Genomic DNA, 27,656 nt, shown 5'->3' on the forward strand with positions numbered 1-27,656 from the left:
CTGACAAAAGACTTGTTTAAAGTTGTGAGGGTGACTCAATCGTCCATTTATGTTTACAGCATAAATGTAAACATTTGAGTAGTGGATTTTGGGGATCTCAAATTATGTGTACAGCAGACTGTGTCAGTGATTAATGCAAAGGCATGTATCAACAAAGCTGCTCAACAACAACATTTTCATCTCTAAACACGGCTGATGACAAAATTAAAAAAAAAAAAAAAATCCAAGCCACAAATTATTTAGCAAAAAATGTTTAATCTCTCCTTGATGCGTGTTTATTTACAAGTAGTAAATCTGCAAAATAGGAAATAACAGAATATTTACACAATGAATGTTAACCTGCAAACTTGTGACAGTCGCTTCAAGTCTGAAACTCTAAAAATGTATCAGTTATTGTAGTATTAAAATTCTTTAGCCACTATACTTGAAATTCCTTTGCTTTGCGTTTCCGTGGGTTCTATGTAACTTCCATTTTGAAGGAGGAAAAAAAAAGAAATAATGAATTTCCAAGAATCAGAAGCGAGCAGGAAAAAACAACACAGAATGATGCCAGGACTTCATTTGATTCAGCAATGGTTTGAAAAGGCAAAAATGTGATGAAGCCGAGAATTAAACATGACTTTGAGCTGAGTCTACTCGCTCTGAACGGTGACAACAGCAGCAAACCCAGCAATTCAATCTACAGCCTACACTCTTAGGCCACCGAGTAACAATAAACACAAGTCAGCTGTTGTAGTAAACAGTGAAAAATGAATAGTAGAGAAGGGCAGCTGGAAAAAAAATACATGTGGACTTGAGAAGAAGGTCAATTTAAAAGGCAAGTAGCCATGCAAATGATAAATAAGCACGACTCCCCCAGCAGTCGTTTAATCAACAGAGCTACGAGTGGAATAGGACACAAATGGAGCATGAACCTGAGAATGGATTGAGAATGTCTAAGTGTCTTTGAAAAGCCTGACAGATCATCAGCTGGACACCACAGCCTCAGTTGGTTTTTGTCCGTGTGATGAGGGAGTGAGTGAATTTGTCCCTACTGCACTCATACAGACCATCCAGAGGACTGCTGTTAACAGCACCACTGAGTCTCAGCAGTCATTCATTTCCATGCCACGTGATCTATACAGAATAAGCACCAAAATGTATGAATGCAGTAAAAAGTCAGAAGGGGGAAAAAAACAAAAAAAAATCCAAAATATGATTACTTTTTGTTTCATAATAGACTAAGAACATTTTAGTGAAGGTTTTCATTTCTATTAGAAATAATGTAACATGTGTAACCAACATGATGACATGAAAAGGAGAAATTTCTATCCAAGCATGGCCAGAGTGGTCCCTTTAAGACTGGCAGGTACATAGTGAGCTATCAAGTCCCAGCGAGTACTGGGATGAGGCTCGTAAGCATACAGCTGTAGAAGTCATGTTGCATCTCAGACATGTACAGTAAACAAAAGAGGATTGGACAGCATTTATGATCAGCATAAAATGACAGCCCTAATGTTCGATAGAAAAACAAGGTACAAGAGTTAAAGCAGCAAGTCACATTTCCATCACGACAACACAGACGCTCATCTGATTCAACAATTTCATTTTGATCCTTGAGATCAGGAAAATAAACCTTGAGTTCGGTCAAGTACTTCAACTTCAGGCAAACTGAAGAGACTTTTGTCTTCTGCGTACCATAAAATGTACAATTTACACATAACAAATGAAAGTAAAAACAAAACCAAAATAACAACCTGATTACAAAAAAATGGCAAACAGCTTTTGTTCATCATGAAAAAGTATACAATTTACAAATGAAGCAACAACAACAAAAAAAAAAAAACAATATACAGACCACAGTTTGGTTTTCGGCAAGCAGAAATAAACCCCTCTTATTTCTCACCATAAAGTCAAAAACCGTGACTTCAAGACTTCAAAAAAAACAGAAACAAAGAAATCCTCTTATGAGAGCGGTAATATAAAAAGCTTAAGCCACACATGGCAGTAGGCTAGTTTTGAAACAAGAGCTGCAGGCAAAGATGAGGATTACTCAGCCTCGTGTAGCTAATGAACCAAAGTGTCTCACCTCTGTACACTTCTATACCCTCCTCGTGGACAGAAAGCTTAAACCCATGTCTCAAACATATATGTTCTCGAGGTGGAGAAATAACACCAAGTCTTTTCTTTGCACCTCTGTTGTGAGAACAGAAAAAAGGGGGGAAGTGGCTTGAGGCTGGAAACGGCTTTTCTGACTTTGTTTCTCCACAGTGAAGTTTTACTTGACCTCAATGTGGTTCCTGAATGAACAGAGTCTGTAAATAATAAAGACTTTGCTCCTGCAGAACTGTCAGAAAATGACCCTTTCAGGGATGGCTAACACAAAAGCATGACCTCTGGAAAGTTAGACAGGGTGGTATCAGGGCAAAGAGGAATATTTAAGGTAGTGCAATGTAGCTACTTCATTGTTCCGTCACTAAACTACGAGCCACTAAACTGTCACCTCTTGACCTTTGAATTAAAGAAACAGACACCAACGTGGCCATGATAAAGCAACCATCCTGTAGGTATATATTTGGCTTTGTGAAACCAACAGATTGCACTGATTGAATAAGAAACAACAGCAACTTCATGTTATCACCGTGACACCATGAACTCTACCTGGAAGATGTGGAGATGGGCGACTTTGTGTGTCTTCTTTGTCACTTTCAACAAGGATCCTATGATGGGTTGTTATTCAAAAACTTCTTTTCAGTCAATAGGCATGTTCATATTTAAAATCATATGGTAGCACATTCCATCTAACAAAATGTCTTTGCACTAAACAACATTCAAAGAAAACATGGCACAGTACGACTTTTTTGTTTCTTTTTTCGTTGTTTTTTTGTCCACTTTTTTTGTACTCGTAATATCAAATCGTGTTTTGTCTTATTTTTATTGTATTTGTTGGATTGAAAAGAAAAAAGAAAAGAAAAGTTTACTCCCTAATCTTTCTTTAAAAACGTAGCTGTATTTATATATAATATCTATATAGTCTTGCTTTGTAACGTTTCTGTAAATTGTGCAAATTCAGCAGTAATACAAGTGGCGAGAGATCAGAGAGTGGGCAGTTGATTACATTTATACAAAAAAGGAAAAAAAACTAACTGTGACATCTGGAGTCACATGACCTAGAGAGATCCTCTCTCCATTGGCTCATCACAGATTGGTCCGTTCCGCTAATGATGCCGTATATGGAGTTCTTTCCAGGCTTCCGTTGTTTCTTTCCTGACCATCGCGTCATCACAACAAAACTCCTGAAATCAAAATCAAGCAAACCACAAACACCGACATCCACAATAATCAAATGCTGTCGAGTTGACATGTTCTCCATGTATGTATGTGTGAAAAAACGTCCCGTGTCCTAGCCTCTCACACAGACACACTGTATGGAGCTGCAGACAAACACACACACATACACATGTAAGCGTACACAGGCCCCGCCCATCTCTGCCGAATCCCCCCATTTTGCAGTATACTGCCTCGGTCCTTTTGCAGTTTCGTCTGTCGTATTGTTTGGGGGTTGGAGTTTTGTTTGTTGTCTGGGTGAGAGGAACGTGGGAGAGAGACAGATGGAGAGGAGGAGTGAGGAGGAGCAGGAGGTGCTCGATGGTCCTCAGCTTGTCAGCGCCATTGTGTCGATGACCTGCTCCAGCTTGCTCCTCAGTCTCTGTCTCCTTGCCTGCTCGTCTCGCTCCAAAGCTGACAAGATCTGGGGGGAAAAGGGGTTAGAGGTCAGCAAATGGTGCAAAAAACTTACAGCTCCTGCTTTCAAAGCACAAAGATGTTATTCCTACATAAGGATGAATAAGGACTCCCACATGGCTGGGTCATAAAGCATGCAAAAGTTGGTTTAATTTATTCAGTTGGCCCGACTAAATCGCCTCTTAAATGTCAATAAGACTGAAGGTAAGTCTTTGTATACAGACAAAAGTAACAGCTTGTATTTAGTATGTACCTTAGTACAGCTTTGTTTCCTTCTCTTAGGTAGTACTAAGACTTAAATCTCACCTCGTCCTTGTACTTGATGATGTAGGAGTAAATCTCATGTAGGGCTGACATGCTGTTGAACTGGTTAGCATGCAGGCGTGACTGCTCTGCGAGGTAGGCACTCATGTCCTGATCGCTGATAGCTGGCATCCTGGCAATGTCGGAGTAGTACCTGGACGAAAACAGTTGAATATTTGTATGAAATATAACAAAACACACAAATGTAACATTCACGTCTAATCCGCCATGCTTACATACCTTTCTACCCAGTTTTTATAGTTGGGGATGTCTTTAGCATAAAGCAGCTTGTTTGACGGTGAGTCCTTCCCTAGTTTATGCTCTGAGGTTGAACATGAATCCATGAAGGTCTGAGCCACCACAGACAAGCAGGCATCTGTAATACTGTTCTTGTGGATGTCAAATACAAACTGTGGGTTCTTGATCACGTTCACCCAGAACCTCAGTGGAAGACTGGAAGCAGTAAGAAAAAAGGATGAGCTGCAGAGCTACAGGGACTGGTCTATTAATGTGCAGAGATACCACACCAGTGCATTAAGCTGCATACACACTGAACAAGCAGTCTCGAGTGATTAGATACTAGAACTGGCAGGGAAAAATACAAGCGTGGTGCATTCTGCTGCACTAACAATGTAAAAGTGCTCCATATTTGTTGGCTTACTGTCCAATATTGTTCCTGAGCAACACCAATGCCAACAAAACACAAACCAGCAATCAAATATTGCCAGTCATGCCCTTTCACAGCTTGCACACACGCGCAAACTCACCAGTTGCTCTTCCAAGTGTGCCGTACATCAGGGTCTGATATGGAGTGTTTGTCTGCCTGCTCGTCCAGGAAGTCAAACATGTACTTGATGGCGAGAGGCAGAGCGCTGCCTCGGTGCGCTGTGCTGAAGATGGTCTCAAACAGGTCATCCACGAATTTCTGGAGCGTACCCTGAGCACAGGAATCAATACTGGATTAGGAGTTTTACTACACTAGTTGACATTTTCCTGCTCTTTGGGGCTTTCGCGCAAACAGCAGCATGTAAAAAGTGGTGAAACAAATTTTAGAAATGTGGAAAACTATGTGCCAGTTTGTTTGTGTACATAAGATTTTGTCTCCAAAGATGGACATATAGATATAGAGATAAGTGTTTTGTCCCCGTTACACTTAATGTTTCAACAGTCCAGTTACACAACTGCCTTTGCTTGCACATTCTTCTTTGCTGTCGTGGTTGCAGGCGATGGCTGTCAGTAGCAGGTACTTGGGATGACTCTGCTTTGCTGTCAGTACTTCAACTTTGGGAAAATTTTTGATGATGTTGAGCACTTAGTGTTCTTTACAGTATTTAGGATAGGGCCCAATGAGAGTTCAGCCTAGGGCTGTTCTGCAGTGTTTTACCACATCGCACAACTCTGGAGAATTCAGAATCCTAACAAAGTTCTCTGAAGTTGAAATGATTTGATATTTCCCACAAGTGTTCGGCACGTTCGTCCCCGTTTTCAAGCATCCAGGCCACGTTTTACAAAACCTTTTTTGAAGCAGCCACAAGATGAATTTGCAGTTTTGTATTCGTTCACACATTAACAAATCAGCTTCCTAAACACACACACAGCTGTGGGGGCTGTAATAAATAAGAACAAACTGCAATGCTTTAGGTCCCCTCCACCCCCTTTGTCCTCCTCTGGCTTGTATGTTAATCACTTCCCAGTTGAGGCAGCATTGATGCAGCTAGCCTTGCAGTTTCATAGCTGGGAGCTCATGGGAGCTCTGCAAATGAGAGCAAGAACCTGACATGGTTTTAGCGTATGGACAAATGACATTTTATAATTAACGCAAAGAGGTATGTTTATATTTAGTGGTATATGAGCAGAAACCAACAGAAGGCCACGTGTTTTTATGTGTGTGTTTAAGATGTGCCAGAATTCACACATTAAAATCGTCCATTTCTCACATTTAACAAGTTTAATAAAAAAATGCTAATTTGGCTTTTCATACATCTAATAAAACCCTTTTTTATCCACCCCCTCGTTTCTCTGGCCCGAACAGCAAATGCTGACACTTAACTAGACTAAAACATTTGTGTTGAAGGCAACATTTTATCATATTATATCGTCAAGTTAATCATTGAAATCCATTATTCAGAGAAGAGAACCACTCTTACTCTCGAGGAAATGTGAAACCAAATGGGTGCATTTTGAATAAGAGCTTTTCTCTTAATGACTTTAGTTTTTTTCCCTTGTGCTTAAGGGCAGTTTGCAACAATTAATGCAAAAATAAAACAAAGGTGTTTCTTGAAGGTAATTTTTTATTTTATCATCACTTATTTTAGTGGAAGTATGAATTTGAGCAAAAGCTTTTACTTTATAGGAAACGTGTGCATTAGACTGTACATAAATATATATGGCTACAAGGCCTTCACAGCTATTTCTTAGCTGTTCTTTTATAGCTCTGAAAAGCTGTTGTTGCTTTAGCAGCTTCAGCAGTTAAAGAAAATAAAATAGTTTGTTTCACAACCTAATCTAACAGACATGGAGGCTCAGTCACACACTGCTCCGTAGTGGTTAACAACTAACTCGGGGAAGAAATACAAATCGACTGCAGTTTGTTTTTGCACAGTATCAACACAAACACTTGACCTAACTCCAGCCTTTAAACCAACCTCTCTGATCATCATCTGAGGACACAAGCTGCATAAAAACCTAAGCAGTTTCCACAGGGTGGTCTGGAGGACATGGAGGAATTAGGTGAATAATGATCGTGGGGTACTGGCCTGGGCCTAAAAGCCCCGAGGCCACCAACAGAGGGCCCAGTAACACCAACCAAACAACTCAATAGTCAAAGGTCAACCTCCTAATTAAGACTCTGCATATGTGTGTCTTTGTGGAAAAGGTTACGAAAAATGTTAATGAGCTTAGAGCCCACCACCAAACAAAGGTCAACAGGGGCTGCTGGTGGAAATGGGCTACATGACAGGGATGTGGTGGAGTTGGGCTTCTGGCTGAGGCTGTGTGTGTGCGTGTGAGAGAATACGCAGCCTCTTTTTACCTTTGTGGCCAACAGTCTGGTCAGGTAGATCTCAGACACCATCTTGCTCCCTCTGTCTCCCTCCCTCTGGTCTGAGTGGTCGTGGTTCTTCACCAGATGCCATAGCTTGGTTCCGCTCTCGAGGTCAGGGGTGATCATGGGTGTTCGGGAGCGCAAGCTGTCTGGACTACTGGCTGTCCTGAGCATGCTCTCTGCACAGAGATAAAGGAGGACGTGTTGGAGAAATAAGTCAAAGAACCAAAAACCTTCATGCTGCTCTGTGCGTTAAATGCTATAAATTATGACTCATGCTGTCTTAATCACCATTTCAAGGAGAAACATTTATATAAGAAGAAAAAACAATGAGACACAAATGAAATATCTGGCATAGCTGAAGACGGCAAAATCTGACTGTGAAGTTAAAAGCACTATTGAAATGTGACAGCTTTTTCTACTTACATGTCACTCTTTCACTGCAAAATAAATTTGTCTGTCACTCTCTCACCTGCCCCCTCTCTCCTTTTGTCGGACATTGATGTCATATCTGTGACACAGAGTATTACGCTTCCACTTTGAATGCTTGTCAGCTGCGTGACAAAGCAGCAAAGGACTGAGGGGTTTGAAATTGTCAGGACAGAATGTGAACCAGGTAAGCTCCGAGCAAATATGATGGGGGTGTTAGTGAGTATTATGTGTATGCCACAGTGGCAGGGCTCTGGAGTAGAGTTACTCTGTACAGTTATAGAGGTAGAAGAGAGGGGGGGAACGGGGGAAAAACGTCATGAGGAACTGAGATCTACTTCACAACATTAAACCTGTTATTACAAATATGGCATTTTGACAGCTCTGACATTTTGTTAGCTTAAAAATGTATCTAAAATATGCTGTTCTCCATGTGACTCTTTGATTTCACACGTGTAAGAAACTTTCAAGATTTCTGATTCCTTTGCAACAACTTCAGTGCCCCACTTCTATACTGTGTTTAGCTATGCTGTTGTTTTCCATGTTTGCCCCCAAGAAGGCCAAGCATTTGTTTGAACAGATGTTTGAGGTTAAGGGATCATTCAACAGTCTTCTGCACAATCATGTATACAAGGGCAGCTTCATGTAGCTGTCTGTGACATAAAAGTACTCCTGAGCTGAGGTTTGACACAGTCATGATGTGGTCATGCTCAGAGGCAGCACTTTTTCCTCTTTAGGCTGAATGAAGGACATAATTTTTATGTCTGTTAGACTTTCATGTGAACTAATATTACACCTGTAATAATTTATCACATAAGATATGAAGAACATCAGTGGACAGAACTGGAGTAAGTGAGTAATAATAAAACTACTATCCACTCCTCTACAGCAGAGAGGAGGAGAACGGACACAAAACTCTTTCAAAGGTTTGGAACTCACTTAAAACACTGTGCGGAGAAATTTACTATATTACTGATAAGGGCACAAATACTTGATTAGCAGTATCATATTTAATGGCTTCCAGGGGCCAAAGTATGTAAATTGAAACCAGTATTTGTGGAACAGTTTGAACCAAGTCCCAGGTCATGTAAACAGGTGTGAAAAGCACTGAGCTAATTTGCTAATGTAGATGAGACAGATGCCAAATTAACATGTGAAAGGTTCTGAATGACGTTTTTAAAGGTTCTTTCTATGAACAACATCCCAATTTTTGCAAATAAATAAATAAATAAAATTAATAACTCAGAATTTTTATAATTCCACACATACAATACACACACACCTTCTTTCGTACCGTATCTGCTGAGGGATTTGGTGAATGTGGAGGAGTTGGAGATGTTGTAGGCCGAGTTCTGTTTGGGTACCAGGGCAATCACTGAGCCATCTGTCACCTGAAGCAGACATTCAACCAGCAGCAAGATTATTGTCCAGCCAAAGAAACTTTCACAGTGCTCACATGGATTTTATTTCTGGATTTTTCATTTTAATAAGTAACCTAAGACTCCATAAATATGCCATCAATAAGAAGCAAAGAGTTTTTTCTCCAGCATAGCTTCAAGGGATTCTGTGCTGTATTAAGAAGCTGGTTACCTGGTAGTGAGCTAGGGTGTTGAGTCTCTTCCAGTCATTGTCAATCTTAGTGGTGACATCTTCATCCTGAAGGATGATACGAGCCATCCTGCCCTGCCGCCATTCTGTCAGACACACACAGGAGTGCTAAGTAAGGTTGTAATGTTTAATAGAAAGGGAATAAGAATCTTTCAAGACAGACATAGCATAGACAGAGTCAGTGCCCCCTTTAGGCACACCAATCAATTCTCATCATAAACGTAAACTTCCAAACAGCAAATCAGGTTTCTACGACTTAATCTGCTGTAATTAGATCAAATTCAGAGTGAGTGTAGTGCAGTTTTAGGGACTTTTAAACACATTACTAGATGTTTTTTTAGGATCAGAATTCCCACTCCTATCAGAAGTGCCTCCCTTCTGTGTCAGAGAGCTTTTGAAGCAATCCCCTCTTTATCTCCCATAGCAGTGCAGCTGTGTGTTATGACTCTCCGTGTGATTTGATATTTGTATGTTGTTCATTTTTCCAGCGCCTTACCAAGGTCCATATCTGAGGCCTTCGGTCTCTGGGAATAAGGCGTCCCTTTGTACACAGCATCCAGCAGCTTTTCCTTCACCTGTGTCACTGTGTCACAGTTCAGGCTCTTCACTGTCACCTCTGGAGCATTTTCATTCTCCGGGTTCACACAGTGCAGCGTCTACAAATGGAAAGGGTGGAAGGGAAAGAGCACAGGTTACATTTAGACCAGAGGGTCAGCACAGACTGGAAGTAATAACTATTGATGTGTTAGAGCATGACCTTGTGGTTGTGTTTGACCTGCAAAGAAACACTTCATATGGCACCTCAGAATCAGTGTTAAAGAGCAGGAGGGGTGCACAGCTAGCTATTTATTCCTATCGATACAGGCATAATAATGATTTAGCAGGTTGGATCCTGTTTTAATAAAAGAAGATTTTCCAAAATTACTGGACAAATATCAGCTCTGCATCATTGCGCTGTTTTAGTTGTAAGCATCCATCTGCTTTACAACCTTGTTCAGAAACAAATGCGTCTGTGTCCAGAAAGTATGTTTTTGAGTACTGACCAAAGTCTTGTAGTCAATTTGCTGTCTGATGAGTTTATCCTCGCTCAAAGAGTAGCGGGCTTCTCCTGTGATTGCATCTATTGGCCCCTTTTCCATTTGCTGCTTCATGGCACAGTACAGCATGAAGAGAGGTTCCCCGGCACATTCCTTCAAAAAGTGAGACACGCAGTTGTATTACGAAGTAGGAAGAGACAGGTATCAAGGAAAAGTGACAAAAGGTTATATGAAGAAAAGGAGAGAAATACAAAGTGAAAACTGAACATTGAACTGTTCAAGAACTTTCCAAGCAAAAACACAGCAGCAAAAAGTGCATAGCTTTTCAGAGCAACTCTTCAATTATATTTCTAATCTTCTTTAAGACAACCACAGGCAAAGCAGTAAAGGACAAGGCCACGGCTTGTGTTGGCTAACAGCACGCTAAAAACAGAACAACACAAAAACCCTTTTTTCCTCCCCTGACACAACCTCCAGCCTCTCCCCTGTGTCTCTTCCTCAGGAAGAAAAAACAGCCTCTATTTGTGTGTGTGAGCAAGTGAGTGAGCAAGGAGGAGAGAAATTATAGAAAGTGTGAGTGTGAGTGAGTGGCAATTGATGGAGAAGTTAATAGAAGGTTAACGACTGAGGGGTGAAAAACGCTGGGAGAAGCACTTTGGTGTGTGAGACGTGTCAAATGGGCAACAAGCACTGGGATGTTGGGTTCCCTGTCTCTCTTTTCTTCACACTTCGCTTCTGTTTCCCCTCTTTGCCATTCACTTGTTCAGCAGGCCTGCAAACTAAGCACTGCCTGTTTGTATGGCTTTGTATTTTCTCCTTACAGGTGTCATGTGCCGTCTTTCCTGACTTCTTGTTAATATTTTAACACTGCACAGTGTTGATTTTAACTAATTGGGATATATTTATATTTTATGACCTTCAAATTAGGTGCGCTGATGAAAAAGCATTAAATTATGATTTAATTACTTGCAGCTCAGAGGTCAGAAAGACTCAGAATTACTGGTTTAGATAATCTATCTTAATCATTGCTTGTTTAGAATAACTTAGTGTTGCAATGCTGTGCAAATCTCTGATCTCAGCAAGCAATTTGTCGAGTACATGTTTATCGCTGCAGACAAAACTGATGATGTAAATGTGAAATGAGGATATATGTGTGTGTGTGTGTGTGTGTGTGTGTGTGTGTGTGTGTGTGTGTGTGTGTGTGTGTGTATTTAAAAGCGTTCATGGTGTGATAATGTTCACATTAGTGCTTTTTAACCAGTGATTCACATTTTCTGTCTGCAGCTTTGTGCCTTGAGGCAAAGCCGAATATTGCAAGTGCTGCCCTCCGAGCTTCATTGGACATGTTCATGCATCAACGCCAGTCAGTCATCTTGGTGAGCTGTCAGATGAACTCTGTGGGATAATCTAGCACTGCCTGCCTCCTATGGTGAAAACACAGCACACTGGCAGACGTCCTCTCTGTCTAGCAGCATACAAACCAGCTCTGCGCTGCGTCTCAGTCCTTCTGTCTCCTTCAAATGGTGCCAGTGAGGAAAAGCAGCACTGATGCTATACGTTTCTAAAAGCATTGTGTCATGCAGACATTTTGCTGCGCTACAGTGTTTTTGACTTCAGTGTCCTGTTAAATTAATTATAATATATGCCATTTGTTCATTGAATTAATCTAAAGCAATCACATTTTATAATCCGTCTAAAATTCTCTCTAAAGCCGAATAAAGTGACCATGTGATCCCACACAAGCTGGTGCAACAGAGGACAAGTGAATGCTTAGAATAGGGTAATGGATAAAAGGATTTGTTTTCCTATCTCTTGTTCGTTTGGTAGGTTAAAGCTCCATCTCTTTGAACAGGTACTTGACCTTTACCCATCTCTATTTACACCTGGCTGAACTCTGAAATTGTTCCAGGCCTTTCTTTCATGTTACTCCCGAAAACATAGGAGAAAGAAAGGCATTGAACTGCAAAGGTTGGATGAAAGCGAGGCTTAATCTTGCTGCTAGCTACAGAAACTCTATACTTCAGTACTCTTCCCCCCCACCCATATTTCCCTACATGCCATTTAAACCCTCCAAAAACACCTCTACCCTCTTTTTAACCATTTTCTTTCTACAATCTTCCGTGTTTTTGCTTTTTTTAAAAATTGTTTCTCTGTTATTTTCATCTCCACTAAAGTTCATAAACACAGCTGCTGAAAAAATCCCTAACAGCTTTTCTGATAACCCACTCCCCTTTTACTGAACCACACTCTCGCCGTCCAGTCTCTAATTTGGAGCCAAGACACACATGCGTGCACAACCAGAACGGACACACTCGCATACACAGATGCTAACTGGGATCCCTGAGGGCTTGGCTGGTTTCTTGTCCACCAGAATGCCTGCCCTGGCGGGGGTTTATGGCCCCGCTGCTAACTGATTAGCTGCAGCAATGTTTGAAAGCTGAGAATGTGTGTGTGGAAGCAAGAATTTATCACATTTTAAGCTATAGTGAGTCCTTGTGATATGAAATCAGAGAGAGGATTTCAAAAAGACAGACAGAAGAGAAATAAGAGAATGCAATTGTGTAAGATGTGTGGCTTCCTGTTTTGATAAGCCCCAACAGTCTGAAGAGCCATCCAGACACACAGCCATGCATACACGCACAGACACTTTCCTGGCTCTAAAAGAATCAAGCTTGGGACAAAGAAAGGACAGGTTAGTGCGACAGTCTACGGTGATCAAACCAACATGGCCAGCTGTGTCTGAACAGTGCTTCAGACTCTGCAGATCCCTCAACTGGTAGAAAGAAGAATTTACCACATGAAAGGCAGAGGTAAGGAATAGGAACCCTGCTGCCTCTGCCTTATCTAATGCTGCAGCTGTGAATGTGTGCGCTTGTTAGCGAGACATTTTTCAATTCTCAAACACCAGTGGTGATGCTATTGCTTCTGAAATTGTGTGTATCTGTGTGTGTGCCTCTGGGACAGTTTTACCTTGAGGAACTTGTAAAGCAGGAAGGTGAACCAGTTGGTGAGCATCTTCTCAGCAACAGACTCCGTCCTGGGAGACCGATGAAAGAAAATGGGAGAGAGAAAGGAGAGGGTAATGGGTGAGGGTGAACTGGAAATAAAAGACAAAGTAGTATGTGCCACAAGTGGAGCGTAAAGTCTCTGTATGAGGAGGTTTTGGCACCTTGGACTGCCTGGTTATAATCTATGGTCAAAAAAACAAACATTTGAAACACGCTTGCATGTCAAAGACACTACATGACATTATCAGTCTTCATGCAGTTAATCTTCAGACAACCAAAGAAAAAGATAATGTAAGAAAGCAAATCCTTCAGTTTCTTACATTGCTCCATCCCCTCTTCACACTACCTCTAGGCAAACCCACTAATCTTCATTAAAAATACAGCAATTAGTATGACTCGCTAACTTCTCTCGTTAATCACAACCCTGCCATGTAATGAGGGGAACCTCTGCACGTGCATGTGTCAAGCAAACACGTGAGCAACAAGTGTATGAATTGAAAACCGAGCAATTAAATGACTTATTGTGTCTAATTTGTTAAATACCTGAGAGGGACACCAGCACTCTAGGTATGTGGGTGGAAACAGGAGGGCAAATAAAATAAAAAAAATCTTTCTCTGTGTTACCGCCACACTTTCATGCTTTTCACATTAGAAACACTTGTTTTCTCTTAGATAGACGTGGGGTACACCTGTGTTACTAGGTTATCTAACTGGGCCATGTTCCAATACTTATCGCAAATATTAGTCGTTCGGTCATTAGGACGGCGCCATGGGTGAAATGTGAAGACAGCTACATTATGCTGAAAATTTTTCATATCCAATAAACAGTAAGACAGAAAAAGAGGAAACTCTGGAAACTAGGCCAATGTAGTAGTAAAAACCAATAAAGGCCTGTAGCACAAATGAGACAAGTACTCCTACGCTTCCTCAAACCTTCCTGTTTGACTGTTGGATTTATTGAATGGATGCAGAGCATTTTTTCTTTTTCATGGCTGTCAGCAAAATAGAGAATGAATGATGAGGCAGCGGAGAACGCAGGTACAGAAAACATAACGAGTGAATAAACCGGGACAAACCCTGTTTCTGAGCACGTGACGTCCACTGGTAACTTCTAATCTATGCCCCTGAACATCATTTTTGAACACGTCGTACGGGAATAAGCGATGATGCATTTGTGTTTTTGCCAGCTGCACACAGACAATGAATCTCAACGCACAGTATACAAAACAACTGCACCCAATGCAAAAGTATAATTTTATCAAAGGAGGTGGAGATCCCCATGGGAGAGGACTTTTACATCTATCTATTGACTAAAAAGACCTAAACAGGGTGAACCATGTGCAACAATTGCAGAGCTTATTAACACAGACTCCTGAGGCAAGTGTAGTTAACAGGGACAGCGTGTTGTGACCATACGCCCCAAGAGGGGATTGGAAAAGACTTCACACAGGCACGCTGGCTGAGAGTCATTTATTTGATTAGATTTTTAATTAAATATCTCTCCGAGGAGTAGGAGAAGAAAAAAAATGTAACTTTTTTTTATCATTTAATGTCTAATTCCAATTTATTTGGAGACAGGCCATTTCTCTAATTGTGTCTTTCCTTAAATATGTGTATCCTTTTCTGCTCGGCTGTCAGCAGTAGCTCATTTTCCTTCTCTTTTCTCCCTCTGCCTATCAGCTCTGTACTACCCTGCCCTGTTCTTTCTCCCTCTTTACCATCTCTCCTCTATATGTTTCACCCTTCATCAATTTCCTTGTAGCTCAAGTCTCCCTCCAGCCACTTGCCCTCTTTTTCTGTCAATCACTATTTCACTACCTTCTTTTACTTCAGCCACTTTTATCTCGCTACCTTTTCCCATCTCATTTTTGCCTTCCCCCGTTTCTTACTTTCCCCTTTCCCTACCAAATCCTTCTCTCTTTACTCTTCACACCAACTCTTGTAAATCCTCCTCTTCCTCTTTGCATCCCCTGCATCTCTTGTACTTTTCCCCCTCTTCATCTTTCTCTGTGCGTTTGTGAGAAACGAGAGAGCAGTATGTCTGACTGTGGCTCCAGTGGGACTGTATGTGTGCTCAGGGGTGTAATCCTCTCTGACAGGGACAGGGTTGAGAAATAGAGAGGAGGTAACGTCACACAGGCCTCTAAAAGCTGCAGTCACTGTCCCCTGCCTTCCTCCCCCATAACTTCAGCCACAAACTGAAAAAATACATCACTCGATACCCTGACAAAGAATATATGTTCCTGTTCTCCTCTTCCCTTTTTAGTGCTATAATGGGTCTAATTACGTGGATTATTTGAATGTGCAGCAGCACTGACATGATGAAATGAAAAATTAACACCACTTTTTTCCCTTATTTTTTGTTGAATTTAATATAATTAGTTAGGGTTTTTTTTGTTAGGGTGCTTCCTGTCAAGAACGTCCCAACACAGCAAATATAATAAAAAGGAAAAATACCTGAAAACACACACACAAAAATGCATTTCCTTAAACCCGAACCTGCAAACAACTGGTGCATATGTGGCATGTTTTTTCCCCAAAGCCAGCTTTTAGCCCTTTCCCTCCCCTTCTTATTTCCTGCTTTTTGTACCTCCTGAGTAAGAGCTTTGGGTGGTTCTTGCTTTCCAGGTTTTTGTCAATGAGGTCAGACAGGAGCTGTTTGAGGACACCGGTGGCATACTCCATCTCTCCTTGCAGTGCTGTCATGATGAGGGAGGCCACGTTGCCCCTGTCTCGCATAGAGAAGGACCTCTGTGCTTCCAATGTGCGAATGAAGGTCAACAGAAAGTGCTTTTTGGTGAGTAGCTGGCCAAACAACGTCAGGGCCTTCTCCACATTGGCGGGTACCTGAAGGAGAAGGGGGCGGAGGTGATGAAGGGGAATAGAATTGGGAGAAGAAGGAGTGTTGAATAAAGAAAAAAGAGGCAGTCAATTGTTGGACAAGGAGAAGATAAAGTGAATGGAGGTAATCATGGTAGTTTTAAGGAAGCATACAATTCACAGAGGAGAAGAAGACAACGAAGAAGGAAAGGGAAGGTAGAAGGTTGGTAGAAAAGAGAGTAAAGAAAGATCAAAGATAGCGATATAGGGAAAAATTAGATAAAGGGACATGAAAAAATTGAAATATGATGAATTGGTTGAGTTATAGCTGTGCAATGGATTTATGAGTATGTTTTAAAACAGGATTTATCAAATGACAGGAATAAAGAGCCACATGTGCTCTATTTTCTCTCCATGCATAATCATGTCAATACTCTTATATTTTCCACGTGCATGTAGGAAACGGCACATTGCAGCTTTGAAAACCTGCCTACTGTTGAACCAGTTCTCTCTATCCTACAACCCTCACTCTCATCCCTTTTCCCTCTTCTCCTCTCAACGTAACTGGCAGGCCTCCCCTTCTCAGGTAAAGAAAGTGAGGCTTGAAGTGAGAATGTGAGCTTTAGGCAGTAATAAGAAATTGATCTGCCTGCTAGCACACTATTGTGGCTTGTGATTGCCTGGGCCATCCAAATGAAAATCCAATGTTGCGCTACACTATCCCTTTGGAATACAGTTGATAGCACAAGCAGATAGTGAATTCCTCTAAAGCTCGTCTCTGTAGTCATAACCTTATGTGCATGTCAGTGCACCATGCATGCATTTTCCAGGTAAATGCGTGCGTGATACTGTAATGTACAGAGAAATGACAGTGGTACAGGGGCATCTTGCATTACAGTGTCCACAGCGCTTGAGTTCATGTAAGTAATAGAGTGTTCCCTCTTGAGAAACGAACAATAGTAGAGCGGAGTGTGTTTTATTGAACATGTGAACACTGCTTTTTCAGGAGCCTCAAACAGGCTCAGTACTGTAGAGGCAATCTATCACTTGTGCGGAGTCTTAGTGGAGCTCAGACATTGCCCCTCAAAACAGCCACAACTCGACTGTATTACACAAAACTAGAGTTTGTCCTGAGCATTACTTATACACACATTTTATTTTCATTTGGACTTGAACCCTTCTGTCTGATATCTTGGACTAAGATGCAGTTTTAGAAGGTTTGGATTCAGATTGCCTACCTCTAACATGATTTTCAAATCTCACCTACATGAAACCTATGAAACGTTTCCTCATCCTGTGTTTGTGTGTGCGCATGTGTGCAGGGTGCTCTCTACTGACCCGTACCTCCATCTCCTTGAGAACAGGGTGGTCCTCAATCCCAGGAAAGAGGACCCTCATGGCATAGGTGCGGTAGTCCAGGAAAGGGATTCCTGCTCCATCCAGCTCCTGAGTGAGCTCATGGATGTCCGTCTGCAATTCTGCAAAGGCTGAGAAAAGAAATGGGAAATGCTTACAAATGTATTTTAAGTTCCAAAAGAGAGACACATTTCTCAAGATGAAATAAAGAGCAGACTGCAATATACAAGACTGTTTAGTTGATTTTGATGACACATTTGGTTGGAAGTGGTGCTCTGTGCAGTGTTTAGCATTGTCAGCACTAGCACAACACAAAGGGCTCATTTAAACACACTTAATGACTATGACTTGTCACACTTCTTTCTTATATACCCCAAAACAACCACTGCTTAATAGATGTAAAATACATCTGTTCATCTGCAAAAATATTGCAGAAGCATTTTCCTGGAAAACTGAGACCTTCTGATTGGTATTTATAAGTACTGAATGGAGTCGAATGAGATTTAAAGGTGTTTATTACTATGTTAAATACTTTCAATTTGTATTTTTAAATAGTCAGAAATTGGGGAAAAAACATGCAGAAAAGAGAATCATAGTTTTCAAAATAATCACACTTAAGATCTTGGCTTGTCATGCCATCAATCTGATGTTTGGAAACATTCCTGAGGAGGAACAGAAAAAAGGAACATGGATGATATGAAGAGAAGGTGGAGGTGTCTCAAAGAGCAGCAGTGAAAAGCAGCCTTATGGGATCACTCTGTGCTAAGAGTGCAAAGAACGAGAGAGGGAGAGATGGCTGATAGAGAAAGTATTCTGGAGCTGCTCAGTGGCTGGAGGGGAGTTCAGGATGCAGTTGCACACATGGCAAGCCTGTGAGTACACACACATTACACACCACCACCTCTTGTATTCCCGCACACACCCACACACACACACACAGTTTTTCTGTTGTACCCCACAGCTGAACACATAACCTTGTGCCCAGATGATTTATGTGAACGCACATGTCAATGTTTTCACACTTTTTCCATTCCCACAAAGTGTGTGTTCTGACCCCATTCTGTATACTCCACTGGCTTCACGAGCCACATCTAGAGGGAAAATATGGGATCAAATCCATTCTCTCACACATCACATACAATAGTGTATACAGCTAATGGTTTTGGTGGACTGCCCCAAATCTATTTTATAAACATAAAACTCCCTTGAGGAGAAAATATACAGCTATATGGTTCTATTAGCACAGCTCTGTGTGTGTGCGCGCGCCATATAGCATCATCCAAAATACACTAACACATGGAAACACAACTCAAACAAATAACGAAGCAAAGCCCAGACTAACAGATGGCTTGTGTCACCGTGTCCCTCTCTTCTAATCTCTTTTCTCCCTCCCTTCCTCCTTTCAAAGTGACATCTTAGAGGTCACCTTTCTCCCCCTTATGGTTACCTCCTCTTAACTACATCCTTCCATCTTTCTCTCATTTATCCTTTTAGTTTCCTTCTCCACCTCTCAGCATTATTCTACACAACTCTCTTTGCAAGCCTATAATGTTTTAGTTGGTCTCCTGGCTAAGCCTTTCTTGATAGAAGGACTTTATTTCCATCATTCCTTATTCATCTCAAATAGTCCCTTCTTTCCATGTTATCCTCTTATTTGTCCACCCAGCTCCGTCTGCCACTACATATTTATCTAGCATCCTCCATCTTCCCATCCAAGCACACACTCTCTCCATTTTGAAATTTGTTCTCCGATATTTCTTTTCTCTTCATTTTCCCACCCCTTGCATAATCTTCCTGTCCATTTCTTCTTCTTCTGCCTCCCATCTACTCCCATGACTTATTTGCCATATTTATCTCCCTCATTCTCCTCCCACTCCAAATCTACCCTCTTGTCTTCCAGACAGTACTGACAGAGAGGGACAGACGGGGTCAGGGCACATGGACTCACTTCTACACACCCCAGCCAATCACAGTATGACCTGCAATGTGAGTATAGGTCTGTGTGATTGGAAGTAGTTGCAAAAGAGCAGGACGTAAAGATGCGAGCATCAGGTGAGATGAAGCAATAGCACGCAAAGGAAAAAAACAAACCACAAAATCATCCTCTGAACAGATGACTGACAGTTAAGACTCAAGGAAACTAATCAGATAATCCCAGGTTGTGGCCACAGTAAATCAATTATCATAAATCAGCATTAAAACCTGGCTCCTACATGACCCACAATGCAACTTGGCCACATGTATTTTATCCAGATATTCAGGTGTGGTATTAAATCTTCCTTGACACTATAGAAATGCGGCTGACCTCTGAATGAAAATTTATATTTTTATATTTAATAAAAGCACAACAAGTCAGTGGAATGAGTAACAACAATAAATTTATGACATACCTACTATATTTGACATTCACTAAAGAAATGCAACAAGTGAAGTGATCTCAAATTCAAACGCATTGCAATGATCAGAGTTATCAGCATTCCCCTTCCCTTTCTCCCCATCTGCTTTTCTCTCTCTCCTGCCAGACAAACCCACAACAGCATCAGCAGATTCTCACTAAATCCATGCCGTCTCCAGCCAAATGAATATATGCTAATGTATTGGTGTGTAAGTTTCTCTCCATCTCTCCCCCCCGGTTCAGCAGTTGCCAAACCACTCCTTCCTTACAATCTCACACTTCTGTGCCCTGTCTCTATCTAACCTCCATCTAGCCCTCCCCCTCTCAGTGTGGATGGTAGCGAGGCCAGCCAGGCAGCTCTCTCATGGGGTGGAGAGCCAACATCTGGTGGCTGGCTCAGATCAAAGTAGTCCTCTGGAAACACACCAATACCCAAGCGCGCGCGCATACACACACACACACACGCGCTGCCACCTAACAGCGGAGGGACAGTTGGCAGTGAGAGTGAGGGGAAATAGAGAGCGGGAGAGAGAAATGGATAGGACTACTGAATGGAAGTTGTTCAGCTTTTTAGGTAAGCTGCAGTGAGGGAGAGATTTGGGGGCATGGGAGTTATTTGTGAAGAAAGATGAGAGAAGTACGTGGGAAGAGAAATAGAAAGAAACAAGGAAATACCAACATAATAAAAGTGGGTTTTCTAGTTTTGAGTGGCTAGCATCACACCCCTGACACACAGGTTTTGTTTGGACTCACCTTCCTTGCACTCAAGGGCCACCCTAGACTCTAGGTTGTCCATCTGCAGCTGTAATCGCTTTAGAGTGCGGTCGGCATCCCGCGACTTCCTCTTATAAGCAATCAAAACCACAATGATAACCAGCAGGAGCAGTCCACCTCCTCCTCCAATACCAATGATGGCAGGCAGGGTGAGAAGGCTGTCTGAGTAGATCTGCAGTGTCCCTGGTGAGTATTCAAAGCCTCCAACACGCACCTACGAAATAGACACATTCAGAGGAGTATAGTATTTTGCCTGGAGAGCAGGCGCATGAAAGACAGCACACACATACTCAGAACAAAAGCAGATTGGTTGGGACAGTATGTGAAAGAGAGATGCTGCAGCTAAGAAATAAATTAGCTGTGTTACAGGTTTGAGGAACTATGTATGACTCTCGCACTGTGTAACTGTAACAATCACAAAAGTATCCCACATGATGATTTTAGCCCTACAATACAATTAAAATGTATTTCAAATTTTATGTTGGCAAATCAAGTAAAGCCAAGGGCAGGCTAACACGTCTGTCATATCTGTGCTTTGGGACAATTTTTTGGAATGAGAAAAAAACATACAGCTTTACTTTAGTCTCACACACACACACACACACACACACACACACACACACACACACACACACACACACACACACACACACACACACACATCAAGACAGTTCTTGCTCACAGAAAATGGGAATTTAAAAACCCAACAACATTTGGATAGGTTTCTTTTCCTCTTCTTTATCCTCCTTTTATTTCATCTTTAACTGGCTTAAGTCTATGAAATAGCAAATAGAGGAGGGTAAAAATAGACAGACCTATCACACCCACTAGGCATTTTTTGGTTTCTATTGAATATCAATACTATTGAAATCTGAGGGAGGATGCCAGCCAAAACCAGACTGATCAAAAGCCTCTAAGACATAAATACAGTTGCAAATGCTGCCAGCGTATAAGAGAAGGGATACGTGTGTTCATCTGCTTGCAGCTATATGAATGGGTAAAGGAAATCTAGAGTAATTGAAGAGATTTAAGTCTGATGGGTGGGGAAGAAAGAATGAGATGAATGAATAAAAAGGCAGGAAGTGGATTGACATTAAAGAAGGGTGATGAATAGGCACAGTGGAAACAGCAGAGGGAACAGGGGCTGCAGCGGAAAATAGGAGATATGTGAAAGCCAGATGCACCAGCAATGGAATGAATTACAAAAAAAAAAAAAACCCTAAATGAAGCAGGTTGATGAAATAACAGGTATTTAACACAGAATCAATATAACTTAGAGAGAGATGATGTTCAGGTTTTGTACAGCTGTATCCAAACCCTTAAACCTGAATGACACAGTGATCTGCTCAGATTGTGATAAATCAGGGGTGGAAGAGAGAGACACAGCGCACAAACGGAAAACATTACAGAAATGTAGATCGACCTGAAGTTTCACTCACAGTGACTTTGTGTTCTCCGGTCAGATTAGGCCATTCGCAGAGCAGCTGGCTCTCAGACAGGGTGAGAATGCAGGGCGTCTCCCCGATCAGCACTGTGTAGTTCAGCTTAGCATTTCCTGGGGCTGCAGGAATTAGGTTACGACCCTGGACACAGACACACTTAAGTTACTTACACACAGTCAAGTCTATGGTGGTTGATATAAACAGATAAACTATACAAAAGCAACATAGTTGGAGCCATGACCACGGTAAAACAAACACTTGACTCTGATTGGCTCCGAGGTATATGTCAACAGTTCATCCACTGCCCAATGCGCAAGGTGCTGTAAAATGTAGGTAACCATAGCAACAGTAGTTCTGATGCTGCCAGATAATACCTCTCAGAGAAACCAACCAAAATCACGAGTTAACTGTCTGCAAATATGACTATTACTGTGATTTTTGTGAGGTCCCAACCTGTTTTCCTTTAATCTAACACACTAACACTCGTGGTGTTATTTCATTGATTCACCTGAGGGCTTACATCACAGCGAGCTGTCGAAAGACTCAAAAAAATGTGTTGGTTGCATTAAAAGTATTGAGTCCATTAAATAAATCTCTGCTTTGCTTCTGTGCCATCTTCACCTACCCTTCCTCATGCTCTCCATGCTTTCCAAAGTGGGGGAATTAATTGCTGGAAAATTTTGATGGACTTCTAATTTGTCTGCAATTATTTAATAGGATGCCGTTTCTTTGCAGCTTTTTTTTCCCTTTTTTAACCGGGAGCATGGCAAGGCAATCAGAGCATTTCATTATGGTGATATTTAAAGTTACAGAGGAGAGACTCATGAGTCTTAATTCTAAAACTCCACCCAGATTGGCTGAGAGAAAAAAGGTTTTAGTTTTCCATGAAATTGCGTGATAATTTCCTCCCTCGTTCCTGAAAGCCTTTGAAGTTCAAGGGGAGAGGTGACATGACAAAAGGCAGCATAAGTGGGAGGGGTAAATTCGCTCTGGATTCAAATGCGCGCTGCCTCTATGGCTTAGAGTAAACATGTCTATGAAGTCTCTCTTTAGAAGTTATCGTATAAAATCTGCGCTGGTGGCACAGCAATGCATGGGCCCACTTTATAAACATTATTTCCCTTTGCAACTGATTTTGAAAAGCAACCTAAAAGCAACTCTTTTTTAAAAAAATGTCTCTAAAACCCAATGGAGACAGCAGGTGGAGAAATCACATCTCTCAAAGCTGACACATGTAAAAGAACGATGTGTTGAAAGAAATGCGAGAAAAAGGCGAAAGGGAGGAGCCTATACAGAAATGTCTGCAGCAAATCACCTCAAATGCACATCAGAGTCTTATCAGCTGCACTGGAAGCTGACTGGGAGGCATCTGGTTATATTTTTTCAATATCTATTTGAGAAATTGATTTGTTAACACTGTTGACAATACTCGATATTACTAGCACACGACTACATGTATCTGCCGTTACTGTTTTCTTGTATGTCAAGTGAATGCCAGCACTCAACTAACCTTCTTTTATCCTTGAGTCCTGTGATATGGGCACATTAATCCCTCACCTTTAAAGGGTAACCTTTCGTAAAAAGCTTTAATACTAAACAATTACAAACTCAATTCATAACATTTCTCCACCCATTCCAGGTAAACTATGTGAAAGAGGAGACACAGGCACAAAGAAAGTGATGCAAGAAGAGACCGATGAGGCTAAAACAAGATAGAAAACATTATTAGAATGACTCAAGAACAAAAAGAGGCATAAAGAAGACAAAGGGTTTAGTGGAAAAAAGAAAAAAAAGTCAAAAGTAAAGGCAAGAATAAAAAGACAAAGAATGTGATGGATGTAAAGTAAAGTCAGGCTGAACAAGGCCAAAACAGATCAATGCTAAGAGCACAAGGCAATTTACCTTGAGTATGAGTGGTGAGCTGGGCTTCAGCTCCAGCATGCCGGTGGGGCTCAGAGGTTCAAACACAGGGTCCGGGTGGTAGCTAAAAGTCTCGTTTACCACCAGCAAAGAGCGCACGTCATCCATGACAAAGCCAATCTCATCAGGACTGCTGCCCACATCCGAGAAGCCCTTGTCAGATCCAGCCACAGAGGGCGCCAGACACACCATTACGGTGTTGTTGAGGACCGTACAATTCTGGTAAGAGAACAGAGTGGGGACAGGTGGTGAATAAATTAGGAATGCAGGAGGAAAAAAGTAAAAGGAGAAAAGAACAAAGAAAATGAGAAGAAGTTCAGATTGAGAGGGTGATTTAAATTCCTATTTAACAACATTTCTACTTTGTTTAAGATGTCATTTTGGAATGAAATTAAAACAGGTAATTGTTTTAATCTTTGAATAAAACATATGTTAATTCAAGCGTAATCGATAATATTTATAAGAGCTAAAACACAGGTATATGGTGTGAGTGATTAAGTGTCTCAGTAATAACATAATGAGGAAGAGGCTGGTTTAATAACATCAGTGTTGTAATCAGTGTTGATATCATCTGGAAATTTGCCGCGGGGCATGACACTTAAATCAGTCACCGTAGAACAAATTAGACTGTAATGGCAGAGAACCTGGAGAGGTCAACCTGGAGCTGATAACACAATACAGCAAGAGAGACCTTTGCTGATAACGCAGCATGTCATAGCCATGCATTATGTGCCATATGACGCATTCTGAAGCTGGAGGCAAGACATAAAGCACAACTGTTTTTATAGATCAATAGATGCATTAACCAAGAAAAATAAAAATGGTTGCAGAGAGGTGAGACAAGGGAACAACAATGGATATTTTTACTTTTAGCTAAGAGTGGGAGTGGGAAAAAGGTTAGCTAAGCCCCATGGTGCTAGGTGAAGAGAGGGGGATTTGCCAGAGCTACTTTATTGCTGGTTGACATTTCAAAGGTTAAACTGCTAAAAGGAAATTCAACATCAAAAACAAACAGAAAATGGGCCCTTGGCTGGTTGACCGATGGGTCAGGTGTGTGAGTCTGTGTCCCAGGAGTGTGTGTGCGCGCGTTATCACCTTTTTTTTTTCATGGATAAGGAGAGGGAGCCAGCATCAAGACAGTGTGAATGAGAGACCTGCGGTCTATATGGGCTTTAGTCCACCTTACTTGTCCAATCAATGCATTTATAATGTGAAATAAAGTGTTTACAGGTGTCCAAGCACTCACATTTTCCGACTTGGCAGCTCCGTACTTGGCTCTCATTTTCGGCTCCTTGATGGTGGCCAGATTAGTTCCAGTAATGGTCAACTTGGTTCCTCCACTAAAAAAAAAAAAGAAAAGAAAGATGAACATAAAGTTAATCAAGACAAAAGGAGAAAACAAACAACCAATAAAAATATAATACATTCTCTGTGGGAGCAAAGAGTGCCCTCCAGTTGGTGATTCACCATTTGCCACATAGTCACTCCTGCTGTAGTCTTTCACTCACTTAATCATGGAGGCTGACTTTAAGGAAATGATTTCTCTGATGTTCAAAGTGTGTTTAAACAGCTACACAGGCTGCAGTAAAGAACAGGTAACTTTGTAGCATTACCCATGAGAACCTGAAGCTTCTGGCCTCCCAATACCAGCCTGAGACCCAGGGGACGTTATCAGAGTGTACCGAAACTGCAAAGCGGTATGAGATATGGCAAAGCAACAGTGTCAGTGATCTGACATTTTCTGTAACCTTTACACCTGTGACCTATTCAGATCTATGTGACGCTGAATAGTAGAGACATGGCTAATACGGGTGTGGGGCCTATTCCCCTACAATGCCTTCTCGTCAGCCTCTGCTGGCCTGCGATGCTGAACTTTATCTGATGTGAGGTGTTGTGACAGGAGCTAAATAAGTTAGCATACAACTAGCATAGAAAGCTGGAGTAGAGAAGCAACACACAGCTATTGTGTGTACACAAAGACACACACATAAAAATACCAATCATATACTCAGTCATGTTTTGCACATTTGGCACAGCACTGTTTAAGTGAAACAGTTGAACAGGTAGCAAGTGCAGGTATGGAGGTGAGGGCAGTCTCGGGGTCTGAAGTAACACCATCCCTCAGAGGGTGATGGGGCTTGAGGAGCTAGGAAGACGAGAAAACTGCCTGAGGCAAGAAAGTTTACCGCTTTTCAGAGGCTTAAAGGTGCTGACTGAGGCTGAACAGTGTCTGCTGTAAAAAGTGGGCAAAGTTATTTTTATGTTTTACATTTAGTTTCACATGTTGATGAAAGAACAGAAATTTCTGTTGTCGAGGTATAAGGCAACGCAGAAAAGTCCGTCTGTGGTAAGACTATTTCTATGAGGATCATCATTTCCATAGATATAGTGCAAACTACATGATGTACTGTGTACACTGTCCTACTCTGTGTTAACATCCTGTAGTGTCCTGCAACTGCTACAAAGCCATGTATCTGTACTGTTAATCCAAGAAACTCCTCCTGAAAGAGTGAAAGACCCTTTGCAAGAGCTCCAGGAACAGGGTCACCAAAGGGGACACAGCGACAGCATAGCTTGATAAATTAAAAAAAAACCCGAAAAACACAAATGGCCCAGAGAAGCATGCGACTCCTACTCTGGGAGCACTGACTGAAACACCAAACACAAGTCGATTGTTAAGGTTATTTAGCCCCAAGGCTGACGACAGTGCTTTCTCCTATCCTCAACCTTTCATTCATTCCACTCCAAATTAGACTCTTTTTCCACTCATACCTGTTTCACATGATGAAAGATTTAAAAGTAAGAAGTGGAGTAAGAGCTGATACTTCAAAATAAATATCTGAGATATCAGACAAAAGTTGCAGAAACAAATAATCTACTATGCCTTATCCTGAAAAGCTTTTTATGTGAACTGTCTGCACAAAGTACAGTTACTTTTGAAAAACAACTTAATACTGACAAATCTGAACGAAAGGCGAACATTATTTAACTTGCTGAGCATCTTGGAGCAACTGTGTTTAGATTATGACATGCAATGTTTATTGGTTTTTCATTCAGGATTTACTTTTGAACATGTTTTCAGAGCTGTAAATGAACTTTTATTTAGTCATTTTAAGTAAAAGCAGCAGGAAAACCCTACCAAAACTTATACATGTGACAAAATAATTGGAACCACTACAGTACGTTTGAAGTAAATGAGAGAGTCAACAGTGTGAGTGTGTTTTGGTGTGTTTGCTGGCTTCATTTCTCAGCTGAGAAGTATGGGAGTTTCTAGGTCATGCTAGTAAGCCCATTAGCATGTGGACACTTTTTTCCCCTCTCTCTCCACAACACAGCTTGTGTTTGAAGAGGAAATCTTCCTGTGGCTATGTAGACTCATTTCAGTAAGTCAAGTAATATTTACAGATACATCTCTGCTGCAGCTCATCAACTAGCAGCACTGCATCAGGAGTCTCCTTGACTGCTGTTCCTGCACTCAAAGATTTGCTTTAGAAACATAAAGATAAACTGAATAAATAATATGTTTAGAAAAGTAAAACAAGTGTGACAACGGAGAGGGAATACACTCTCCACAAAGTTCACATTTCAGAGTAGTTGAAAAAAAGCCAATAATTTGCTCTAGTCATCACCGGTGATTAATAATGTATTCATGCATTTGTATTTGTTTTGTTCTGTAGATCTAGGTTCATCAAGCAGAATTGTAGATAAAACACTGTATTGATATAAATTATAGATAAGAGAATCATCACATGATATGTTGATGCATTATACAGTGAATGTTTGATAGTTCGCCATATG

The 27,656-nt window shown here is 41.2% G+C and overlaps 1 protein-coding gene across 4 annotated transcripts in view; it reads right to left on the bottom strand.

The window, feature by feature from the left end:
• Positions 1-235: 235 nt before the first annotated feature.
• The window catches only part of plxna1b (plexin A1b), a 181,207-nt gene continuing 153,786 nt past the window's right edge, over positions 236-27,656 (bottom strand). Inside the window, exons 17-32 of one of the 4 annotated variants that reach the window (XM_006784514.3) lie at positions 25,105-25,198; positions 23,841-24,077; positions 21,936-22,079; positions 20,476-20,710; positions 17,316-17,458; positions 15,742-15,998; positions 13,114-13,180; positions 10,150-10,296; positions 9,603-9,762; positions 9,089-9,192; positions 8,793-8,889; positions 7,058-7,248; positions 4,794-4,963; positions 4,267-4,479; positions 4,030-4,180; positions 236-3,730 (exon numbers count right to left, since the gene is read on the bottom strand). In XM_006784514.3, coding sequence (XP_006784577.1) covers positions 3,635-3,730; positions 4,030-4,180; positions 4,267-4,479; positions 4,794-4,963; positions 7,058-7,248; positions 8,793-8,889; positions 9,089-9,192; positions 9,603-9,762; positions 10,150-10,296; positions 13,114-13,180; positions 15,742-15,998; positions 17,316-17,458; positions 20,476-20,710; positions 21,936-22,079; positions 23,841-24,077; positions 25,105-25,198 — 2,506 coding nt within the window. In that variant the 3' untranslated portion in view covers positions 236-3,634. Of the gene's footprint in view, positions 3,731-4,029; positions 4,181-4,266; positions 4,480-4,793; positions 4,964-7,057; positions 7,249-8,780; positions 8,890-9,088; positions 9,193-9,602; positions 9,763-10,149; positions 10,297-13,113; positions 13,181-15,741; positions 15,999-17,309; positions 17,459-20,475; positions 20,711-21,935; positions 22,080-23,840; positions 24,078-25,104; positions 25,199-27,656 lie in introns of all 4 variants that reach the window. The other 3 variants (XM_006784512.3, XM_006784513.3, XM_006784511.3) reach the window with 3 other exon arrangements.

Source organism: Neolamprologus brichardi, chromosome 5, assembly GCF_056152115.1.
Source record: "Neolamprologus brichardi isolate AB-2024 chromosome 5, ASM5615211v1, whole genome shotgun sequence".
NCBI classification, from domain to species: domain Eukaryota; kingdom Metazoa; phylum Chordata; class Actinopteri; order Cichliformes; family Cichlidae; genus Neolamprologus; species Neolamprologus brichardi.